This window comes from Castor canadensis, chromosome 11, assembly GCF_047511655.1.
Source record: "Castor canadensis chromosome 11, mCasCan1.hap1v2, whole genome shotgun sequence".
In the NCBI taxonomy this organism is placed as follows: Eukaryota; Metazoa; Chordata; class Mammalia; order Rodentia; family Castoridae; genus Castor; species Castor canadensis.
This window is the reverse complement of record NC_133396.1, coordinates 139279688-139300064: the sequence shown is the minus strand read 5'-3', so window position 1 is coordinate 139300064 and position 20377 is coordinate 139279688. Positions and strand designations below refer to the sequence as shown.

At 38.9% G+C, this 20377-nt stretch overlaps 1 protein-coding gene across 2 annotated transcripts in view; it reads right to left on the bottom strand.

Moving 5' to 3' along the window:
- The window catches only part of Desi2 (desumoylating isopeptidase 2), a 57159-nt gene that overhangs the window by 18789 nt on the left and 17993 nt on the right, over nt 1-20377 (bottom strand). For both annotated transcript variants that reach the window (XM_074048793.1, XM_074048794.1), the window contains exons 2-4: nt 5373-5445; nt 2232-2325; nt 887-1028 (exon numbers count right to left, since the gene is read on the bottom strand). In XM_074048793.1, the coding sequence (XP_073904894.1) occupies nt 887-1028; nt 2232-2325; nt 5373-5445 (309 nt within the window). The remainder of the gene's footprint in view (nt 1-886; nt 1029-2231; nt 2326-5372; nt 5446-20377) is intronic.

Genomic DNA, 20377 nt, shown 5'->3' with positions numbered 1-20377 from the left:
CAGAATAAAAATTCAAGACAGGAGAAATGCATTACTTATTCACAAGAGCCAGGAAGAAAATTCAGGTTGACAACTAAAATTTACCAAAAGAGAAATCTTACTAGTTAAGCAGCATATGTCTCTTAGGACTTCATTGTATTTTATTTTATTTTTTTGAAACAGTATCTCATTAGATAATCAAGGATGGCCTGGAACTCACAATATAGTCCAGGCTAGCCTCCACTTGCAATCCTCTTGCCTCATCCTCCTCAGTGAGCACAGGTGTGCACCACCATGCTGAGCTTGGCATTTTTTTTTTTCCAAATCAAAGTCTCAGGTTTATTATGATTTGGACCTTCAGTGTTCCCCAAAGGCTCATGTGCTAAAGGCTTGGCTGACAGCCTGCGGCATTACTGGGAGTGGTAGGACTGTTAAGAGGTGGGGCCCAGTGGGAGGAAGTTAGGTCATTTAGACATCTCTTTCAGAGAGCTCTTTGCTTCTCTGGGCTGTGAAGTGAGGAGTTTCGTTCCACTACACATTCCTTGCCATGACATACTATGATTCCAAACCTACAGCAATCTACCGACCACGGCAGGAAACAGCTTTAAAGGATTTCCTCTGTTTAAGGGATTTTCTCAGGTATTTGTCACAGTCATAAAATGTTGATTAACACAAGGATACAACAAAAGGAACAAGAACAGAACACAATCATTTGTACTCATTCCACAAAGGCATGAACCACAAAGTGAATCACTGCCTGATGCTATGTGGCTTCAAACTGCCAACTCTGGAAAGGTTATTCGTGTAAGCGGAACACAAAACTGCATTTTACACCACAGGAAAGTGAGGGAAAGGTGAGTGATGACCGAGTGCAGGGCAGCACACGAGGTGCGTGAGGTGAGCTCACCTCTGACAGAGCTGAAGAGAAGTGGTTGCAGTTCTTGTGCATCAGATGGTATGCATTGCCTTTGTACTCTTTCCCAAGCTCTTCCACGATCTTCTCTATGTCATCCTCTAGGAAGTCAGTGCTCCCTAAAACAACAGCTTCTCTTAAAGAAAAAAAGAAAAGAAGAACACAGCTGTGTGAGCTTTGGGTATTTGTGATAGCGTATTTGAGCACGTATTTATCTCTAGAAACGTTGTGGCTGGCATAACACACAGCCCAGGGTTAGTGCGATAAGACTGAAGGAAATGAGACGCTTCTAAAATGCCAATTGCTTTACTGTCTAGTTTTCCTACTGGAGCAATACATGTCATTAGAGAACAAGACCCATGCTAAAAATGTTCCTGCCAGCAAAGGGCTGGCTATATTTTCACATAGGAAAACATTCTTAAGTTATATGGACTGTGTTGTTGTGAGAAGAACTATGAAAGTTGACAATATTTGAAAAGCATTATTAAAAAATACCAAACAAAAAACCACCCCAAATAACTCCTGGAAAACACAACAGGCATTACTCAATAAAAGCACAACTTTAGTCAGATACAAGTTAGGCATTGAAGAAAGCAGAAAATAATTTAAAAATCATTTTATCAATTCGTCTGCATAAAGGGAGGTGTAGGCAGTAGAGTCAGGATGCATTATGGCACTCCTGCATCCACATGGCTCAGTTCAGTGGTGAGCAGACAGAGGTATGAACTTATCAGTGTGCAAGCACTTCCCTGAGTTTCTGTATCATACCCTCATTTCATTATCTATGTCTCACTTGGCAGTTTTATAATTAAGATTCTAAATATACTTTAGTCAGGTGTTTACATTCCCCTGCTGTGAACTGCTTCAGAGGCATTTACACCACCTCAGCTTCACCACTGCATGGGGTACCTGTTTCAGCAAGTTTCCAGGCTGACCCTGTGCACTCATTTCAAATTCATAAACTGTCCTTTTCAGTGGGAAAATGAAGAGATTGTTAACAGAGTAGGCAGGTCACAATAAAGATTTCCCCCTTCCCCCCAAATAGGAGATTGGAGGGAAGACAATCTAAGGTAGGAGAGTTTCCTGAGACAGAGCAGTTGGAGACAGTAATTTATAAAGGCTCTGAATAAAAGCAACAGAAGGTTAGTTAGACCCTTTGATTAGTTCCCAATTTACATAACAACTCCAATAAATTTAATTAAAAAACAGTGTCAGCAACAAAAACAAGTTAAAGAAACATATTAACTTTTTAGATTTTTAATCTCAGAATGAACTCTATGCCTAAAAAACAAGCTTTGGCACCTAAGACAGTGTAATAAAAATTATCCTCCCTACTTACTTAAATTTAAATGTTTCTCCTAGTTCAGAAGCATTTCCTGGGGAAATTTCAAATATTCCAGAAAAAGAGTAAGGATGGCCACCATAAGCAAATTCTGAAAAGAGAAAACTCATGATTTTTAGTATTTGTTACATAAAATTTAACCAGATTATGCTGATTCAGCTTTAATAAATGAGGATAATGATAGCATCTAAATACTTTTCAGTTTATAAAATGCTTTTGCAAGTATCTCACTTAGCTGTTACTAGGATAGAACAGATGTCGCAGAAGTCCTGAAACCTTACTAATGAAAGACACTCTGATCTAATTCTGACTGCTACATTTACTTTGTTTATACTGGCAAGAGGAGAAGGATTAATATGCAAAGTGAATGGCTTCTCTGTGCAGTCATCATCCTAGCTAGGTGGGCAGCTAATGGTTTGGTCACTTCTCAAATCTGTACTTTATGGGAGAAACCATCTAATGACATCGAGTTTTCATTGCTCCTGGGATAAAGAGTTTTTGGTTTTGGTTTTGTTTTTTTGTAGTGCTAGGGATGGAATCCAGGGCCTTGCACATGTGAGGCAAGCACTCAGCCACTGAGTTACATCTCCCCAGTCCCGAAGACTTGATTTATGTTGAAATAAAAGTGAAATGTCATTGTACTGGGAGTGGAATGGCAGGCCTATAATCGCAGCACATGGGAGGCAAATGCAAGGTAACTAAGAGTTCAAAACCAGTCTGGGCTAGATAGTGAGACCCTGTCTGGAACAAAAGTGAACATTAAACCCGAAACACTACAATCAATTTCCTTCATCCAAGAAATAAGCTGCAAAAAAAGAAAAAAGTCAAGAAAGAAGCAAAATTATCAGCTCCCTGACCCCACATTCTGCAGAGCCAATCTTTTAGCTAGGACAGCCTGCCTAGACTGCAGTGCGCATGTGTCCAGCTTAGACACACTCTCATGCAGAAAAAGATGGATAATGGTTTCAAATCACAAAGGAACAAAAATTTCTAGCTACAATTCTGAAACCTCCCTCAGATATCTAGGTGGCTGAGTCTTAGTAGATACAAAGAATTCCAAACACATGTTTAAACTCATCTTACCACTTACTAGTTACTAAACATAGTCTTATAAGATCTTAGAACAAAGCATGGAAAGAGCAGGCAGATACAAGTTTACTTTTATCTCGGATTTCTTAGAAAAACTGAAGGATGTAAATGAGAGTGTTCCGTACACCATTTTAAAATATACACTTTAAAGTTTTTTGTGTGGTTGTTCCTTTTTTTGGAGACAGGGTCTTGCTATGTAGCCCCTGGCTGACCTCAAACTCACCAACCTCTTGCCTTGTCTCCTCAGTGCTGGTATTACACATGTGCACCACCTTGCCAGGCCTAGATTTTAATGAGAATGTCATAAAAATATTGTAGATATCAGATTGGAGATAAAGAAATCACATTTGGATTTTTAACTTTCTCAACTGCAGTAAGGAAAGACTGACTTACTCTTTTCTATGAGAAGCACTCACTCAATTTCAAGAACATACTTAGTCCTCACATTGTAAGTTTCCCCGCATATGTTCTGAATCATTTCTAGAATTCCTAAATAATTTTATGAAAGGAATCAGGACTAGGCAGGTAACAAACATTGGACTAGCATATAAGAACACCTGGGTTCAAATCCTAATTCTGTTAGATATTAGCTGTACGTACTTCAGTGGTAGAGAACCTGCTTAGCATGCGTGGGACCCTGGGTTTTATCCTCAGCAAATCTCGCTTCTCCCCAAAAGACAAAATAAATGCCATATCGACACATTTAAGCAAATGACTATTTTCTTTAAACTAGCTAACATTGTAATAGGGTGTGGTGGTGCACACCTGCAATCCCAGCTACTTGGGAGGAAGAAGGATCACAGGTTTGATGCCAGCCTATCTCAAAAACAAGATAAACATAAAATTGTTGGGGGCATAGCTCAAGTTGTAGAGTGCTTGTCCAATATGCATGACACCCTGGGTTCAATTTCTAGTACTGCAAAAATAAAAACAAACCAAAAAACCCAAAAACAATAACAAAAAATCCCCACTCATGTTGGTATATAGTCTTCAAGGGTAACCCTGACTAAATGACAGTAATATATTCTGAGAAGTTACAAGACTGCCTTGCTCATGCAGACAGACACTTCTATACAGTAAGATTAGGATTCAAACTGACATATTATCACAAGTTTGATGAGATGGACAATGTGGTTGGTCTTTAGACCAGTTGCTACTAGTCACAACTTCGTCAGGTGTAGATCATCTTGCAGCAAGAGGGGAACCAGAACAAAGTAAAAAGCTACTGAAAACATAGCTGCTTGGTTGGAGACGTTCCTGTCATGTTTATCGTAATAGAAGGTAATAAAGGCAACAAGAACAAAAAGGGCTGCCTTGACAAAGGCCAAAGAGGGGAACCAGAACAAAGTAAAAAGCTACTGAAAACATAGCTGCTTGGTTGGAGACGTTCCTGTCATGTTTATCGTAACAGAAGGTAATAAAGGCAACAAGAACAAAAAGGGCTGCCTTGACAAAGGCCAACATTCTTGACCAAAATGTTAGATGGAATCTAAGTGGGATTTTCTTGGCAATGTTTTTAGACTTTACACACACACACACACACACACACACGTGCACACACATGCGCGCGCGCACACACACACGCACTTACAAGTCTGCATAGTCAAGTTCATCACTGAAATTCCCTCAGGAAATTGGTATTTCAAGTTTGACATTCTCTAGCACCAGCTCTTTCCAATCAAAATGATTGCTTTTGTCAAGCTATTTTTCCTAGACACTCCTATACATATTAGAAAAAATCAGCATGATATAATAATCTCAAAAGGAAATCGTTTTGTAAGACACAGTACATAGAATAAAAAATAATGAGATGAGTGCATACTCTTATATTCTGAGTATGTTCTCCCAAATGCATTCTATTTTGGGCATTTTTCCAAAACACAGCTTAAACAATAACATATGAATAACAATAACATAACTGCTTTCTGCAATAACATATGAAAGCAGTTTAAAAAATAAAGGAAGAAAGAAGACCTGGAATTATGATTTTGCAATTCCTTCAAAGAACACAATCTTCAGAATGCACATTTAAACTGTGTGTACACATACCTCTGCCATATACCTCAATTCCTGAATGAAAAACTCCAATTCCAATGGATGAGGTGTATTCATTCATCCAGTACTAAGAAAAAGAAAAAAAAAACCAATAGAGATTCAGAATATACATTCATTTACACTTCAACTTCACATGATAGTTAAGTTTCTTGCTATTTTCCCTTACAACTCTGAAACTTCAATGATAAAGACCCATTTGTTTTGTGTCTTCCTGTATCAAAATGAATGTCTCAAAATGAATTCAACACATTACTGAAGACTGAGCATTAGCAATAAAGTCTAAACTTGGTCAGGTAGGTAAAAAGATTTTTATCAAAGCTGTCGAGTTACTGATTAAAATACACATGCACATATAACGTCTACTTTCATATCTGTTTTCCTTCTATCCTAAACTTTTACTTTTATCCTCTGGTGAGTCTCTGAAGGCAGGGATATTTTGTTCTTTTTCAACAAACACTTACGGCATCTGTTACAGATCCTGATCAGCCTAAAGTTTGAAAATGACAATGTACAGGGAAAAAAATGAGGCACAGAAGAACACAAGGTAAGATGAAGGTAAGAGCAACCTTTCTTACCATCCACATGAGGAAAACCTTCCCAGAAAAGGTAACACCTGAACGGGTCTTCAGGAACAAATGGGATTTCTCCAGATAGAAGCTTGGATGGATGGGGGAAGGGGCGAGGGGAAGAGCTGCTAAGAGGCAAAGAGGAAAGGAGCTGTGCCACAGGAAGCATTACAGGGAATTATAGGAAATGACTATGAAAGGGGTAAAGGGTGGCCTGAAGAGAGTTAAACCTAGAAGGAGGTAAATGAATTAAAAGTTCATTAAACAAACCCTTAAGTAACATTTCAAGTGTTACACCCTATTAGATTCCTCCTGGGTTGGAGGATAATTTGTACTTAATTGTTCCAGGTTTGTTGTTAGATGCTGACATTATTTTGAGGCAGTCAGGCAGGGCTGAACTGGAGATCCTCCTGCTTCAGCCTTCTAAGTGCTGGAATTACAGGCACGAACTACCACACCTACATTTTCTCAAGTCTTAACCTGGGCTCCAGACCCTATCCTAGCCTGTTCTAAGATCTGGAAAAATGTACATTCTCATACATGACTGGGAGGAAAATTCAATGGGGAAGCCAACTCTGCCCTGTAAAGTATACCTGGAAGCAAAACTAAGCAATACTAAATAATTCACACTGAACAAGGGATTTTCCCAGCTAGATACCAAAAATATTCGCTATATCTGGGGTATAGCTCAGTGGTAGAGCATTTGACTAGCATGTGTAAGATCCTGAGTTTGATCACCAGCAAAAAATTAAACAAAAAAAATTCACCATAATAGGGCTGGAGGAGTGGATCAAATGGTAGACTGCTTGTCTAGCAAGTACGAGGCCAAGTTCAAGCCCCAGCACTGGGGAAAAAAAATACATCACTATAATAATGGTACTATTGCAAGAACAACTGAAATAGAACCTTGTATATATAAAAATTTGATGTATGATAAAGGTAGTATTTAAATTAATGACAATGGATAAACTTAAAATGTATTGACAATACATAAAAATAAATTTCATGCATTCAGAATTCTAGTGTACCTGATAATAATCATATATATATATATGATTAGAAAAATCCAGGCATGGAGGCACACTCTTGTAATCCTACTACTCAGGAGGCCAAGGCAGGAAGATTGTAACTTTGAGGCTAGCCTGGGCCACAGAGTGAGTTGAAGGACAGCATCAGCTACATTAGTGAGATTCTCTCTCAATAAAATAAAAATATGTTTAGAAAAATGTCTTAGGGCTAGCAGAGTGGCTCAAGTGTTAGAACACTTGCCTAGCACAGTACCACCAAAACCAAAAAAACCCAGTTCTCCCAAAAAGTAAAATAAAAACTTGAAAAAGAAAAGAAAAATGTCTTAGATGGGAAAAGTAACCTAAGTAAAGCACCTTGAGGAGTAAAGTTACAGATATTTTATATAAAAAAACCAACTTTTTAATTGTATAAAGTACCTAGATAAGATCAAAAGATAAAAAAGAAAACATATAGGAAGGCCGGGTGCCAGCAGCTCACACCTATAATCCTAACTACTCAGGAGGCAGAGATCAGAAGGATCTCTCCAGCCTGGGCAAATGACCCTATCTTGAAAATACCCATCACAAAATGGGCTGGAGGAGTGGCTCAAGGTGAAGGCCCTTGAGTTCAAGCCGCAGAACCACACACACAAATAAACAAAATAAAAGGGAGAAAAAAAATTTGTAGTACATGTAATAGAGACTAGTATGAGACTTCAAGTGCCATTCATCAATTTACTGGGTTCCTATTGTGGACAACCAGAATTTGGAACGGATGGGATCCCTTTTTCATCTGAGTCAGTGTGACTTTGGACAGAGAGTAGCACAAGCACCTTCAGCAAGGAATTCTACAGAACATTTACCCAAATATACTTAATCGTGGAGTTTGGGTACAAAAGTTCACACAGGCTGGATACCTGTAAATATCAGCTTCCCTACAACGAAACAGACTTCCCACAGACGTGTGAGTAATCTTATAATATGAACTAACAATCCCACTGGCAAACAGAAAAGCACTATTAAAACAATGACCTGCCATGCTTCTTCTATCCACCAGACTGTCAAAAACACTTGGTGTTGGTAAGGGTGTGAGAAAAACACTGTGCAAGTATAAATCAATATCACCAGCTTCTTTGACGGTTCTGCCTCTTATAAGCTACTGTATAGAAATACTTGTGCACGTGCAAAGGCGTGTTCTGGAGTATTCACTGTAGCTGTGTATATATAATACTGAGAAACTAGAAGATCTAAACCTCAGTGGTGAATGGTGGAATCAGGATAACCCATCTTATGAACTTCCAGACAAATACTGAAAAGAACGTAGTGACAATCTATATGGACATTAAAAACCACGTAAAGTAAAAAGTCAAGTTATAATACATTATTCTGCAACATGGTCCACCAACTGTAGCAAAAGAAAGGTCTGAAGCACACAAATCAAATCAACCATTTTTTTTTTTGTGGGGTGAGGGGATATACAGGGTTAGGGTGGGAGTCAAATTTAAAGGGATCCTTTCACTTTTAACTCTATTTCAGAATGGTATGGGGGGTTTTAGTATAAAATTAATTTACTTTTAATGCTTCAAATTAAATTTAGTTCATAAGGAAGGTCATCTGCAAACTTAATGAGTGGCAATGAAAGTCCAGTTAAAACTGAAGAATGGGAGTAATTCATTTTAAGTAGAATCTTACTGGTAAGGCTAGTTTCCCTATTTCAAGACGTGCCAATTACTGGTGCTTGGGAAATAAGTATCCATGAGTCTTTCATGCTTCCATATGCCATATAAGAAGACTCTAGCAGCTTTTGTTTTAGATTATATTTTCAAGAATATTTACATTGTGAACAGACTTGTAAATTAGAAGCAGTGTTTCCCTTGGTCTGGTTTTCTAAATATTGTAGAGCATATTACTTCTACAATTACAAAAATGTCCTAAAGTAAACGTTTAAAGTAAAATGCCACAGATGTTTGTCGACTCCTGCTAAACTCATCTGGCAAACACATCAGACAGACCTAACTGCAGAAGATGGCAGCTTAGCAATACACGACACCGTAGAGCACTGGTTGTTTCTCCACCTTCTTAGGGACGGCTGGCTAACTGCGCTGCACTCACAGCTCTGCCCAACATCTTGACATCAAAATTTAAAATCTGAAGTAGTCTGTACTGAAAGCTTATCACATTTGCACCACTGTGAAGTAAAAACCCCTTGAACTGAACTATTCTGAGTAGGAGACAGTCTGTTGCAGACATGTCAAAATGATATAGGTGACCTGAAGGATCTTCCATTGGCCAGCTGTGAGAAAATTTTAATATCAAAAGGCAGCAACAATAATGGACTATAACATATTGAGTTAAAAGTCCAAACCCATAGTAATTTAAGACAGGTGAAGGGAGGAAAAGCTCTTCTTTACAGAAGCAGGTCAGATACTAAATGTAAGTGTGAGGGCAGAATTGGGTAGCCACCATTCTGCAGCCCTTGGTGGAGTCAGGCAATGATCATGGATGGTAAACAACTGGAAGAAAAGTCTCAAGATGTCTGCCTTCTCCATTTTTCCATACGTACAAGGAGAAAAGATACCTTTCTTTGCAATGGAAAAGTATGGTGCGTTATCACCTTATCCGCCTATCCTAACCTAGCAGGAAACACTATTCTCAGTGCCTGCACATTCCATGAATAAGACAGCTATGACATTCTCTTTGTCACTCTTCTTGTCAAATGTGTTAAATGAAATATAAGCACAAGGAAAAATCAGCTACGTCTGAACACAGTGGAACACTACAAGAAAAGTAGCGTGGTCATTTTAAAATGCCAGTGACAGAAAAGTAAAAAGAAGTGACTATTCTTAGGACAACTAAGTGCAATCAGTAAACTTTGAATCCTAGACTTAAAAAAAAAAAAAGCTAAAAGGACATTATTAGGACAATTGAGGGAAATATGGATATAAGCTCTGTAGTAGATGATACTGTAATTAAAATTTTCCTGGGTAATACTGTGGCTAGGTAGAGCATGTCTATTTGGAATGTACATAGTGAAGTATTTGGAGATGGACTGCTGTTTGAGACTTACTTTCTATGAGAGACAGAGAATGAAAATGTAAGAGAAAGCAAATGTGCCAAATGTTAAAAATTGGTCAATCTAGGCAAAAAGTGTATAGACAGTACACCTCTTCAACTTTTCTTTGAAGGCTTAAAAATTTTCAAAACAAAAAGTTAGGAGGAAGGCCAGGCACGGTGGCCAGGCACAACTGACATGCCTATAATCCCAGCACTTGGGAGGCTACGGCAGAAGGATATAATGTTTAGCCAGCCTGGGCTACACAGTGCGACCCTGACTCAAGAGGCAAGGCAAGGTGTGGGGAACTAACACGATTAGCTCTTTGTTCCTTACAGCAGAAGAGATTAAGAGATCTCTTTGTACCCTCCTTCTCTCTCCCCTTTTCAAAGTATCATGCTAGCCTGCCTAAAACTTCTGCTGTCTTTTTCCAGTTGAGATGTCTCATTGTTTATAGAGTTTGCAACCAATAATTTGGTTTGCATGGTGCTGTTCTCCTTAATGCTGGCACCAACAAGCTTTTGTTCTGGGTGTATTTTCTGTTTTAAAGTAGCCTCTTGTCTTTCAAAATATGTAATATTTTCCAAAAAGAGATATACACATAATGGCTTGTTGGCAACAGACAAATGGTTTGACTAAGTGTAAGAGGTCCTTAAACTGCTTTTGCTGAAAAGCACCAACTCCTTACTTGGGCCCATAAATTAGCTAAAAATAGAAGAAAAGTTTAGTGTCCTTGCCTCAATTTTGCATCTGTCTTTGTCTAAGTCATTCACTTTATAGTCACCTTGGAATCTAGAAAGGGCAGGACTTATCCATTATGTATTTAGAAGGAAGGATGGAGGAAACTGCCCCAAAGGAAGGGAATGTCAGAGCCTCCATCAAGTGCTAACACTTCTGCAGACCCTCTTCCAAAACAAGGACTGAGATAATGACCCACTAGAACACACCTGTGACTGGGACTGTTTTATACATACCTTTTGCCTCTGCCCTAATTGTCTATTTAAAGCTAAAGTTTATGTCTGTACCCAGCAGATGGCTAAAGATGGGCTGAGTGCTTTCTTTGCCTCTTTCTACAGAGGGTCCCAGACCATGTTAACAAATCCCTTTCTCTGACCTTCATCATGTCTTTTTTGAGCGTATGGGGAGAGTGGCTGGACCTGGCATGTGGAAGCCAGGAGTTTGGGCCTGGGGTTCAAAACTCCAGTTTCATTAGTAAGTTGACTATTTCCAATTAATATTCAGTATCACTTAATTTTAACAACCTATCTTGTAGCTGAGCAGTAAGTATCCTTCTAAAAGTGCTTTGTAATAAATGTCTACAATGGCAATCCAAAATGTTCTATTTAAAAAGGAAACATTTTCATGAAAAATAAACTCAAATGAATGGTGACTTTTGGCAAGAGTACTAAAATGGGAATACACTTGTTAGAATGAAGACACTGCCTGGGCAACCTTTTATTCTCTTTCTTTTCACAAATGAAAATAATGTCTTTTGGGCTGCTGTTTGTTTTGTTTTTGAGGTAGGGTTTCCCTACGTAGCCTAGGCAGGCCTCAAACTTGGGATCCGCCTGCCTCTACCTCCCAAGTGCTGGAATTACAGGCGTGAAGCCACCATAATCGGCTGAAAATAATGCCTTCTATTTCAGGGGTTTCATGCTTAGAACTCATATGCTGCCTAAGGACTATACTACATCAGTCTCAAATTTCCCTGCATTCAAGACTTTACATTCTAAAAAATAAATGGGTATGTTTTAACATTTTTTCCCATAAAATGACAGAAACTTAAAAAACAGGAGAACTGTACCCTTCCAAAATTTGGTATTTTGGAATTCATATAATGAAATTTGGCCTATATAAAGTTCTAAAGAACTGCTAAGACAGTACAAAGACAAAAGAAAAGCCGCAAGCTTTATAAGTAGTTATATTACCTTCACTTTCAGATGGAAAGTTGGACAATCAGGTCGTTTTTATTCCAGGTTAAGGGGAGCCCCAGAATTAAACAGTGTAAGGGCAATTCCTACTCCTACTATTTCTTTTTTTTTTCTCTCTCTTTAGTCATATATTCATATGTGCATACATTGTTTGGATCATTTCTCCCCCGTCCCTCCCCCCCATCCTTCTCCCCCCACCCCCCTCGCTTCCAGGCAGAACCTGTTCTGCCCTTTTCTCCAATTTTATTGAAGACATAAGCAATAATAAGAAAGACAAAGTATTTTTGCTAGTTGAGATAAGGATAGCTATACAGAGAGATTCCTAGCATTGCTTCCATGCACAAGTGTATTACAACCCAAATTGATTCATCTCTACTTGACCTCTTCACTACTTCCTGGTCACCTTCCCATATTGACCTCTGTCACCTTAAGACTACTGTATTAGCTCCTCTGCAGTGGGCACATCAAACACCTTCAAGTTTTGGGTTTCCTACCTATCCCCATTCCTCCTGTATGTGCTCTCCCTTTAGCGTATGACCCAAGTCCAACAACATTACTGCCTTTGCCTTGGATCTAAAGTCCGCATATGAGGGAGAACATAGGATTTTTGGTCTTCTGAGCCTGGCTAACCTCGCTCAGGATGATGTTCTTGAGTTCCATCCATTTACTTGTGAATGATAAGATTTTATTTTTCTTCATGGCTGTATAAAATTCCATTGTGTATAAATACCACATTTTCTTAATCCATTCGTCAGTGATGGGGCATCTTGGCTGTTTCCATAACTTGGCTATTGTGAATAGTGCTGCAATAAACATGGGTGTGCAGGTGCCTCTGGAGTAACCTGAGTCACATTCCTTTGGGTATATCCCTAGGCCCACTACTACTATTCCTGAAGGCTGTTTTAATACTTTGTGCTAGGCAGAAATTAGTGTTGATGGGTTGCTTATTCACTGCTAACAATTGTAATTGAGGAACTCCAGTTCACTGAATTTTTAATTCCTAGAAAGGTCCCCAAAATTTAAGTTAATTTCTTTATGAGGTTAAATTAACTCTTTACTGGTTAGAAGTGGAAGAAGAGGTAACTACTGACTTTACAGACATGAAAAGAACTGTACAGGATGATATGAACATCATATATAACTGAGAGGAAATAAGAAGATTCCTAGAAAGATACAAACAACTCAAAGCTAAGTCAAGCCAGGCATGACAGCTCAGGAGGCTGAACAGGAGGATCCAATTTGAGGTCAGCCTGGACTACAATGGAAGACTGTCTCAAAGCGAAAACAAGTGGGGAGTAGTGGCCTATGATCCCAGCTTCTTGGGAGGTAGAGGTTGGGAGGATCTTGGTTTGAGGTTGGCCCAGGCAGAAAGCCCCTAAGACCTCCTGCCTCAACCACAAACTGGGTGTGGTTATGTTTCCCTGCAATCCTACCTACATGGGAGGCAAAGGTAGGAGGCCCAGGCAAAAAATGGACTAGAGACATGATTCTAGTGGTAGAGTGCCTACCTAGTAAGTACAAGGCCCTGAGTTCAAACCCTGGTAGCAGCAAAAAAAAAAAAAAAAAAACCCAAGCCAAAAAACCAAAATAAAAACCTACCTCAAGGAGAAAATAGGTAATCGGATCTCTAATGGGAAAAATGGATTAGTAATTTAAACTACCCACAAAGGAAAGCCCAGGACCGAGTGCTTTCACTAGTGACTGTTCTTACTTATCTAAGATGCAACACCAGTCCTTCAAACTCTTCTAAACTAGCCAAGAGAACACTCCCAACTCATTATATGAGGATGGCAACTTGACCTCAAAACAAAGACATCACAAGAAAACACAGACCAGTATCTCTTATAAATACAGACCCCAAAATGTTTAAATAACTCATGTCCAATAGATGCAGAAGAGCATGACAAAAATCTGCATCCTTTTATGATAAAACTCACCAAACTGAAAAAGAGCATTTCTGAACACCCTAACACCTAACGGTCAAAGACCGAATGTTTTCCCTTTATAACTGGGAGTAACACAAGGATGTCTGCTCTTGCCAGTTCTATTAAATATGTGCAGGAGATCAGCCAGAGCACAGTAAAAGGAATACAGATTGGGAAGAAAAAAAAGAAATAGTAATGAAATTAGTTGGACTCGGTGGCTCACACCTGTAGTTCTAGCTACTTGGGAGACTGAGATCGGAAGGATCACTTTTTTGCTAGGGCAAAAAAGTTTGGAAGATGCCATCTCAACAGAAAAGGCTGGGTGTAGAAGTGCACACCTGTCATTCTAGTGACAGCAGGAAGCATGAAATAGAAGGGTCGTGGTTCAGGCTAAACTGGGCAAAAAAGTGAGACCCTATCTCTAAAACAACCAGAGCAAAAAGGCCTGGAGGCATGGCTCGAGTGATAGAGTTCCTGCCTAACAACTATGAAGCCTGACTTCAAACCCCAGAATAAAATTATCTGTTTGTAAATGATATGATTTTATGTATGGAAAATAATAAGGAACCCACTGAAAAACTTTGAAAATTAACAAACAAGTTTTAACAAGGTTGCAGGGCACAAGTTTAATTTACAAAAAAAATCAACTGTTCTATATTCTAGTAATGAACAACCCAAAAGTGAAATGAACCAAACAAGTCCATTTATAGCTACATCAGAAAAAATAAACTCAGGGATACACTTAGGATAAACATAACTTATACCTGAAAACTAGAAAGCATTATTGAAAGAAATTAAATAGGAAAACATCCCATGTCCATGAACCAGAAGGCTTAATGTTGTTAGATTGGTAATACTTCCCCAAATGAACTGAAGATTCACTGCAATCCTTATCAAAATCCCAACTAATCCTAAAATTCATGTGAAAATTCAAGGGAGTCAGAACGGCCAATATGATTTTGAAAAACTCACACTTCCTGGTTTCACAACTTAGTACAAAACTACAGCTATCAAGACAGTATGCCACTGGAACAGGGTAGATACACAGATCAATGGAATGGAATGTGGAGTTCAAATGCAACTGGGACAACTGCACATCTACATACAAATGAAGTTAGACTCCTACCTCACAAAATAATCAAACATTTACTCAAAATAGACAGATGACCTAAATGCAAAAACTTAAACTATAAAAAGAGCTTAGAAGAAAGCATAAATACATCTTCATGATTTTAAGTAGTGGCTTCCTAGATTTGACTGAACGAGCACAAGCAACAAAAGTAAAACCAGTTAAATTAGATGTCAGCAAAATTAAAACTTTTCTATGAAGAAAGTGACAAGACAAAAGACTGGAAGAAAATACTGGCAAATCGTGTATCTGATAAGGGATATATATACATATATTATATATATATATATGTATGTATGTATTCGTTTGGCTAGAATATATTTAGAAACTCTTAGAATTGAAGAACAAGAAAATAATTTAAAATGGACAATTGATCTTATAAGCATTTCTCCAAAGATACATACACAAATCAAAATCACCACTAGGTACATGTCACAAACACTCAAAAAAGGCAAAAGAAGGGCTGGGGTCTTGGTTCAGGTGGTACAGCACCTGCCTAGTAAGCACAAGGCCCTGAGTTCAAACTCCAGTACTGCCAACAAAAAGGGCAGATAATAAAAACGTGTCAACAAGGATGTGCAGATGGAATCCCCATTCTTTGCCAGTACGAACGCAACACGATGCACTGCTTTGTCAAACACTTTGACAGTTCCTTACAGTGTTATACCAAGAATTCCCACATACCCAAGACAAATGCAGACATGCGGCCATATAAAATTTCTAACCAATGTTCACAGCGGCATTACTTATAATAGCCAAAAAAGTGCAAATGACCTATTTGTCCATCGGTGAACAGGTAAGTAAAACATGGCATTTGAATACATATATAAAAAGGAATGGAGTACTGATGCATGCTATAGCGTGAATGGACCTCGAAAACATTGTGCGATCAAAGAAGCCAGTCTTCAAAGACCACATACTGCATGATTCTACATCTATAAAATGCCCAGAATAGGAAATTTTATATAGATTATGCTTTCTATCTGTGCAGATAGCTGTACAGTTAGAAAGGTTAGTGGTTACCAATGACTGGGAGGTTTGGGGGACATGAAGAGTGACTACTAATGGTACAGATTTTTTTTTCCCCTTGGGGTAATAAAAATTTCCTAAAATTTTTATTTTATAAAATAAAATTTTATTTTAGGATGATGGCTCCATAACTCTGTGAATATACTGAAAATCCACTGAACTGTACACTTTAAACAGATGAAGCTGTTAATTAAAACAAAAAACATTATGTAAAAGTAAAGGATCTACTGAGCCAGGTACCAGTGGCTCGTGCTTGTAATCCTAGCCATTTGGGAGGCTAAGATCAGGAGGACTGTGGTTTGAGGCCAACCTGGGCAAAAAGTTAGCAACACTCCATCTCAACCAACAGCTGGGCACAACGGCACACATCTGTCATCCCAAGCTACATGGGAGGCTAAGATTGGGAGGATCGCAGTTTCAGGTCAGCCCCGGTTTTAAAAAAAAAAAAATTCGCAAGACCCCATCTCTATGGAAAAAAGCTGTGTGTGGTGGCACATGCCTGTTGTTCCAGTGATGGTGGGATGCATAAGAAAGGAAGATCAAGGTCCTGGCTGGCCTGGGCAAAAAATGAGACCCTATTTTCAGAATAAGCAGAGCAAAAAGGGCTGGCGGCATGGCTCAAAAAGGAGAGCATCTGCCTGGCATCATGAAGCCCTGAATTCAAACTCCAGTAGTGCCAAAAGAAGAAAGAAAAAAAGAGTCTACCAACTTACAACAAATGGCAGAAGAGTCTGAGACAGGACTGTGAGACTGGGTCTCACTATGTTTCCAGGATGGCCTCAAACTCTCAATCCCCCGCCTCAGCCTCTTGACTGCTGGAACTATAGCTGTGGATCACAACACCTGGCTGAGTATATTGTTTCATAGGTGGTAAATTTGTGGTTTGTTTTTGGTGGGACTGGAGTTTGAACTCAGGGCTACATGCTTGCAAAGCAGAAGCTCTACCACTTGAACCACACCTCCAGTCCACTTTGCTCTAGTTATTTTTGGAGATGGAGTCTCTCGAACCATTTGCCTGGGCTGGCCTTGAACTATGATCTTCCCAATCTGAGCCTCCAAAGTAGTTTAAGGTTATAGGAGTGAGCCAATGCAACCGGCTTACTGCTTGTTTTGATTAAACAAAAAGTGTTTTATATATATCGAGTCCCTCAATGGTGAATTTTCCTTCAGATACATATTTTATTCCTAAAAAAGAGTTCAGCATTAGAATTTTTTCTGATAACAAAATAAAAACCGAGAAATTCATGAAGAAAAAAGTTTGCATTTTCCTGTTTTTTTTTTCTGTCTCCTTTTTTTTTCTTTTATTTATTTATTTATTTTTTAAATTATTCATATGTGCATACAAGGCTTGGTTCATTTCTCCCCCCTGCCCCCACCCCCTCCCTTACCACCCACTCCGCTCCCTCCCGCTCCCCCCCCTCAATACCCAGCAGTCCTGTTCTTATTATTAGATGTGATCCAATATAAACTTCACTGTGACGGAAACAGTCACGTACCACATAAAATGCTGTTTTAGTCAACTGCAGACCTCCTCACCTATGATTATAATAGAGCAAGGAGCTCCCACTGCCTAGTGATACCGAGCCATATTAAGTTATGGTTCAAGTCATTCCTCATCAATGCACTGCTTGTTGTATCTAAACACATGCAATGTGTACAGTACGTAATACTGATAATAAATGACTGTTACTGGTTCATGTATTTACTATACTACACACTTTATATTAATAGAGTGTACTCCTTCTATTTATTAAAGAAAAAAGGCTTACTATAAAACCAGATGCTGTGGTAAGCAGGCAGGAGTCTTATAAATCTCATGTTTGTCTTGTCTCTTGATTTCATCAAGAGGCTACAATACAGTGAGCAAGTCCCTGGGCACCAAAAAAAAAAAACCCCAAAAAACAAAAAACCAGGCCACACTGAGGTGACTGACTACACTATGCAGGATTGTGTTGAGTATACTCTATGGTATTTGCACAATGAAACTGCCTGACAAAGCCAACAGACAATTAATGATGTGCCCTGTCATGAAATGATGCATGCCTTCATGTAGATTATGAATATGGGACGCTCAATGGAAAAAGTGAAAACGCAGAAGTACTAGATCCCCTAAAACTTTTTCTAATAACACCAAAGGCAGTCACTTAGTTTCCTGAACTCTCTGTTCCCAATCAAAAATCTGTAAATAAGTTACTTCTCAAATTATGTAACTCTGGCTGGGTGCGAAGCGCAAGTGGTGGAATGCCTGCCTAGCAAGCTTGAGGACCCAAGTTCAAATCCCAGTACTGCACAACAGATGAAAAAAATAAATATAACATGAAATTATAGAACGCACTTCTAATTCTAACAAGCTGCCATCTAAACACTTGTGTTTAGTCATAAGGAACACAGGATGCGACAGTGACACCTCAACAATGCAGGAAAACACAATTCTGAACATGTACTCTGGTCAGTTGCCTCTTCACACATGAAGAGTAGCACATTTCTGAAGAAACTTCTACAACTGACGTTGTGAAATGAGTAAATTAGCTGTTTTTCCTTGGTGTGATGCTTTTTCTCACAGATTCAGAAGAAAAGAGGTAAGCCCTTCCAGGAGGGGTGGCCAGAGAGAGAGAAGCTGTCCAAATGTTTCTGCTCCTCTCAGGGCTTCCTAGATCTATTATTAGAGAATGCGCCTGGGAGACTGGAGCTTTAGACATTGGGCAGGCTGCCCAAGAAGACAGGAGTTAACTCAAGGTCAGCAGGCCCTACCCAGTCCCCTGTCTCCAAGTCCTCCCTAGGCTGTGATTTAAGTGATCCAATGAGATAACTGTAACTGAACCAAAAAACACAGAAGGACAGAGCCTTTTACCAAATGACTTGAGTAAGATTTGTGAAATGAGTAGTCATGTTTTCCAATGCTTTTCTAATTTGGTTTCCATTCTTTGTCATTACTTTAAAAATTATTGTATTCCCATCAAAACTGATTTCATACAGCATGTCTTGAGCAAAACTCTCCCTAGAAGGCTTACATGGCTTCTCTGTGTGGAACTTACTATACAGATATCATGCAACAGTGATCTGTTAACTCCATCTTACAAACCAGAAGCAATTTTTCAAACAGAAAATATTATAAATATGCAAAATGAAATCACAGCCAAGAACATGTATTTATGAAAACAAACAAAACAAGCTGCTAAACTAGAATGACTATGTGCTAGCAAGATCCCTGTTAATTTGTGTTGGGTATGTCTTTATTGATTTTGTTGTCTCAATAAATAGTAGTTCATGCCAAAAGTTTAAAAATACGTTGTTGACAAAAATGGATAATGTAGCACATTTTATTCAAACAGTCCTAGGAGCTGGCTTCTTATCTGAACTGGGGAAGACCACATTTATCTCTAGGAATAGAATACAATTAGCATTTAGTAGACTAGTTTGAGAAAGAACTATTGCTCTGAGACGACTGCGGAAGGTGGGATGAAGAGTTACATAAAATGGCATGAGGGGCCAGTCCTGCAGAAAAAAATCTGTCACACAAAGGAGATGCTGTGCAAGAGAAGAATGCTGCAGAACATTAGGAGAGTCACTAAAGGAGGTTCCAGATCCAAGTCTGCCCAGTGCCCACAACTACATGGGAAAAGTCAGCTTGTTTCTTTTGAAACTTTGTTTACAGTCTGCTTCTGCTAAAACCTTTTAAATTTACCAAAGGGTGAACCAGCTAGAGGCTGCCACAAATCTCTAAGCACAGGGCAACAGAGGAATCACCAGGACTTCCCAGGGCAGCCACCTAGCTCAACCATTTGTGCTGAGGACATCACTGGTCAGTTTAATCTAAGGATCTGTTCCCCGTAGGTCACACTGCAAGGCCCACTGTTTCTCTATTCCAGTTTAGATCACAAAGGCATTTCTTCTATTAAATCTGAATTAATCACAGATTTAAAAAATGTATTCAATTATTACAATGAACACAAATTGAAGCACTTGAAAACAAAGACAGTGGATTGAGAGATCTGGTAGTTTAGCTTTGGTATCTTCATATGTTTGGTAACTTTTTTAGGTATTAAAAAAAAGCATTTGATTCTAATTCAGAATTTTGGTGCCAGAACACCTTGGTTCAAATTATTTTTCACTATGTACTAGTTCAACCCAAAGTGGGAGTGGGGGGATATTTAACCTCTCTACTGTCCCTTCATGTCATTATGTACACGCAGTAAGAAACAGAATGGCCTCAGAAGGCTGTTGTGAGGGTTAAATGAATTAACCCATGTATAGTACTTAAAGTACTTGACCCATAGTAAACAAAGTTTTAGAAGTCGTAAATGCAAACCTAGCATAAACCTATAATCTCAGCACTGGGTGGGTGGAGGCAGGAGGATCC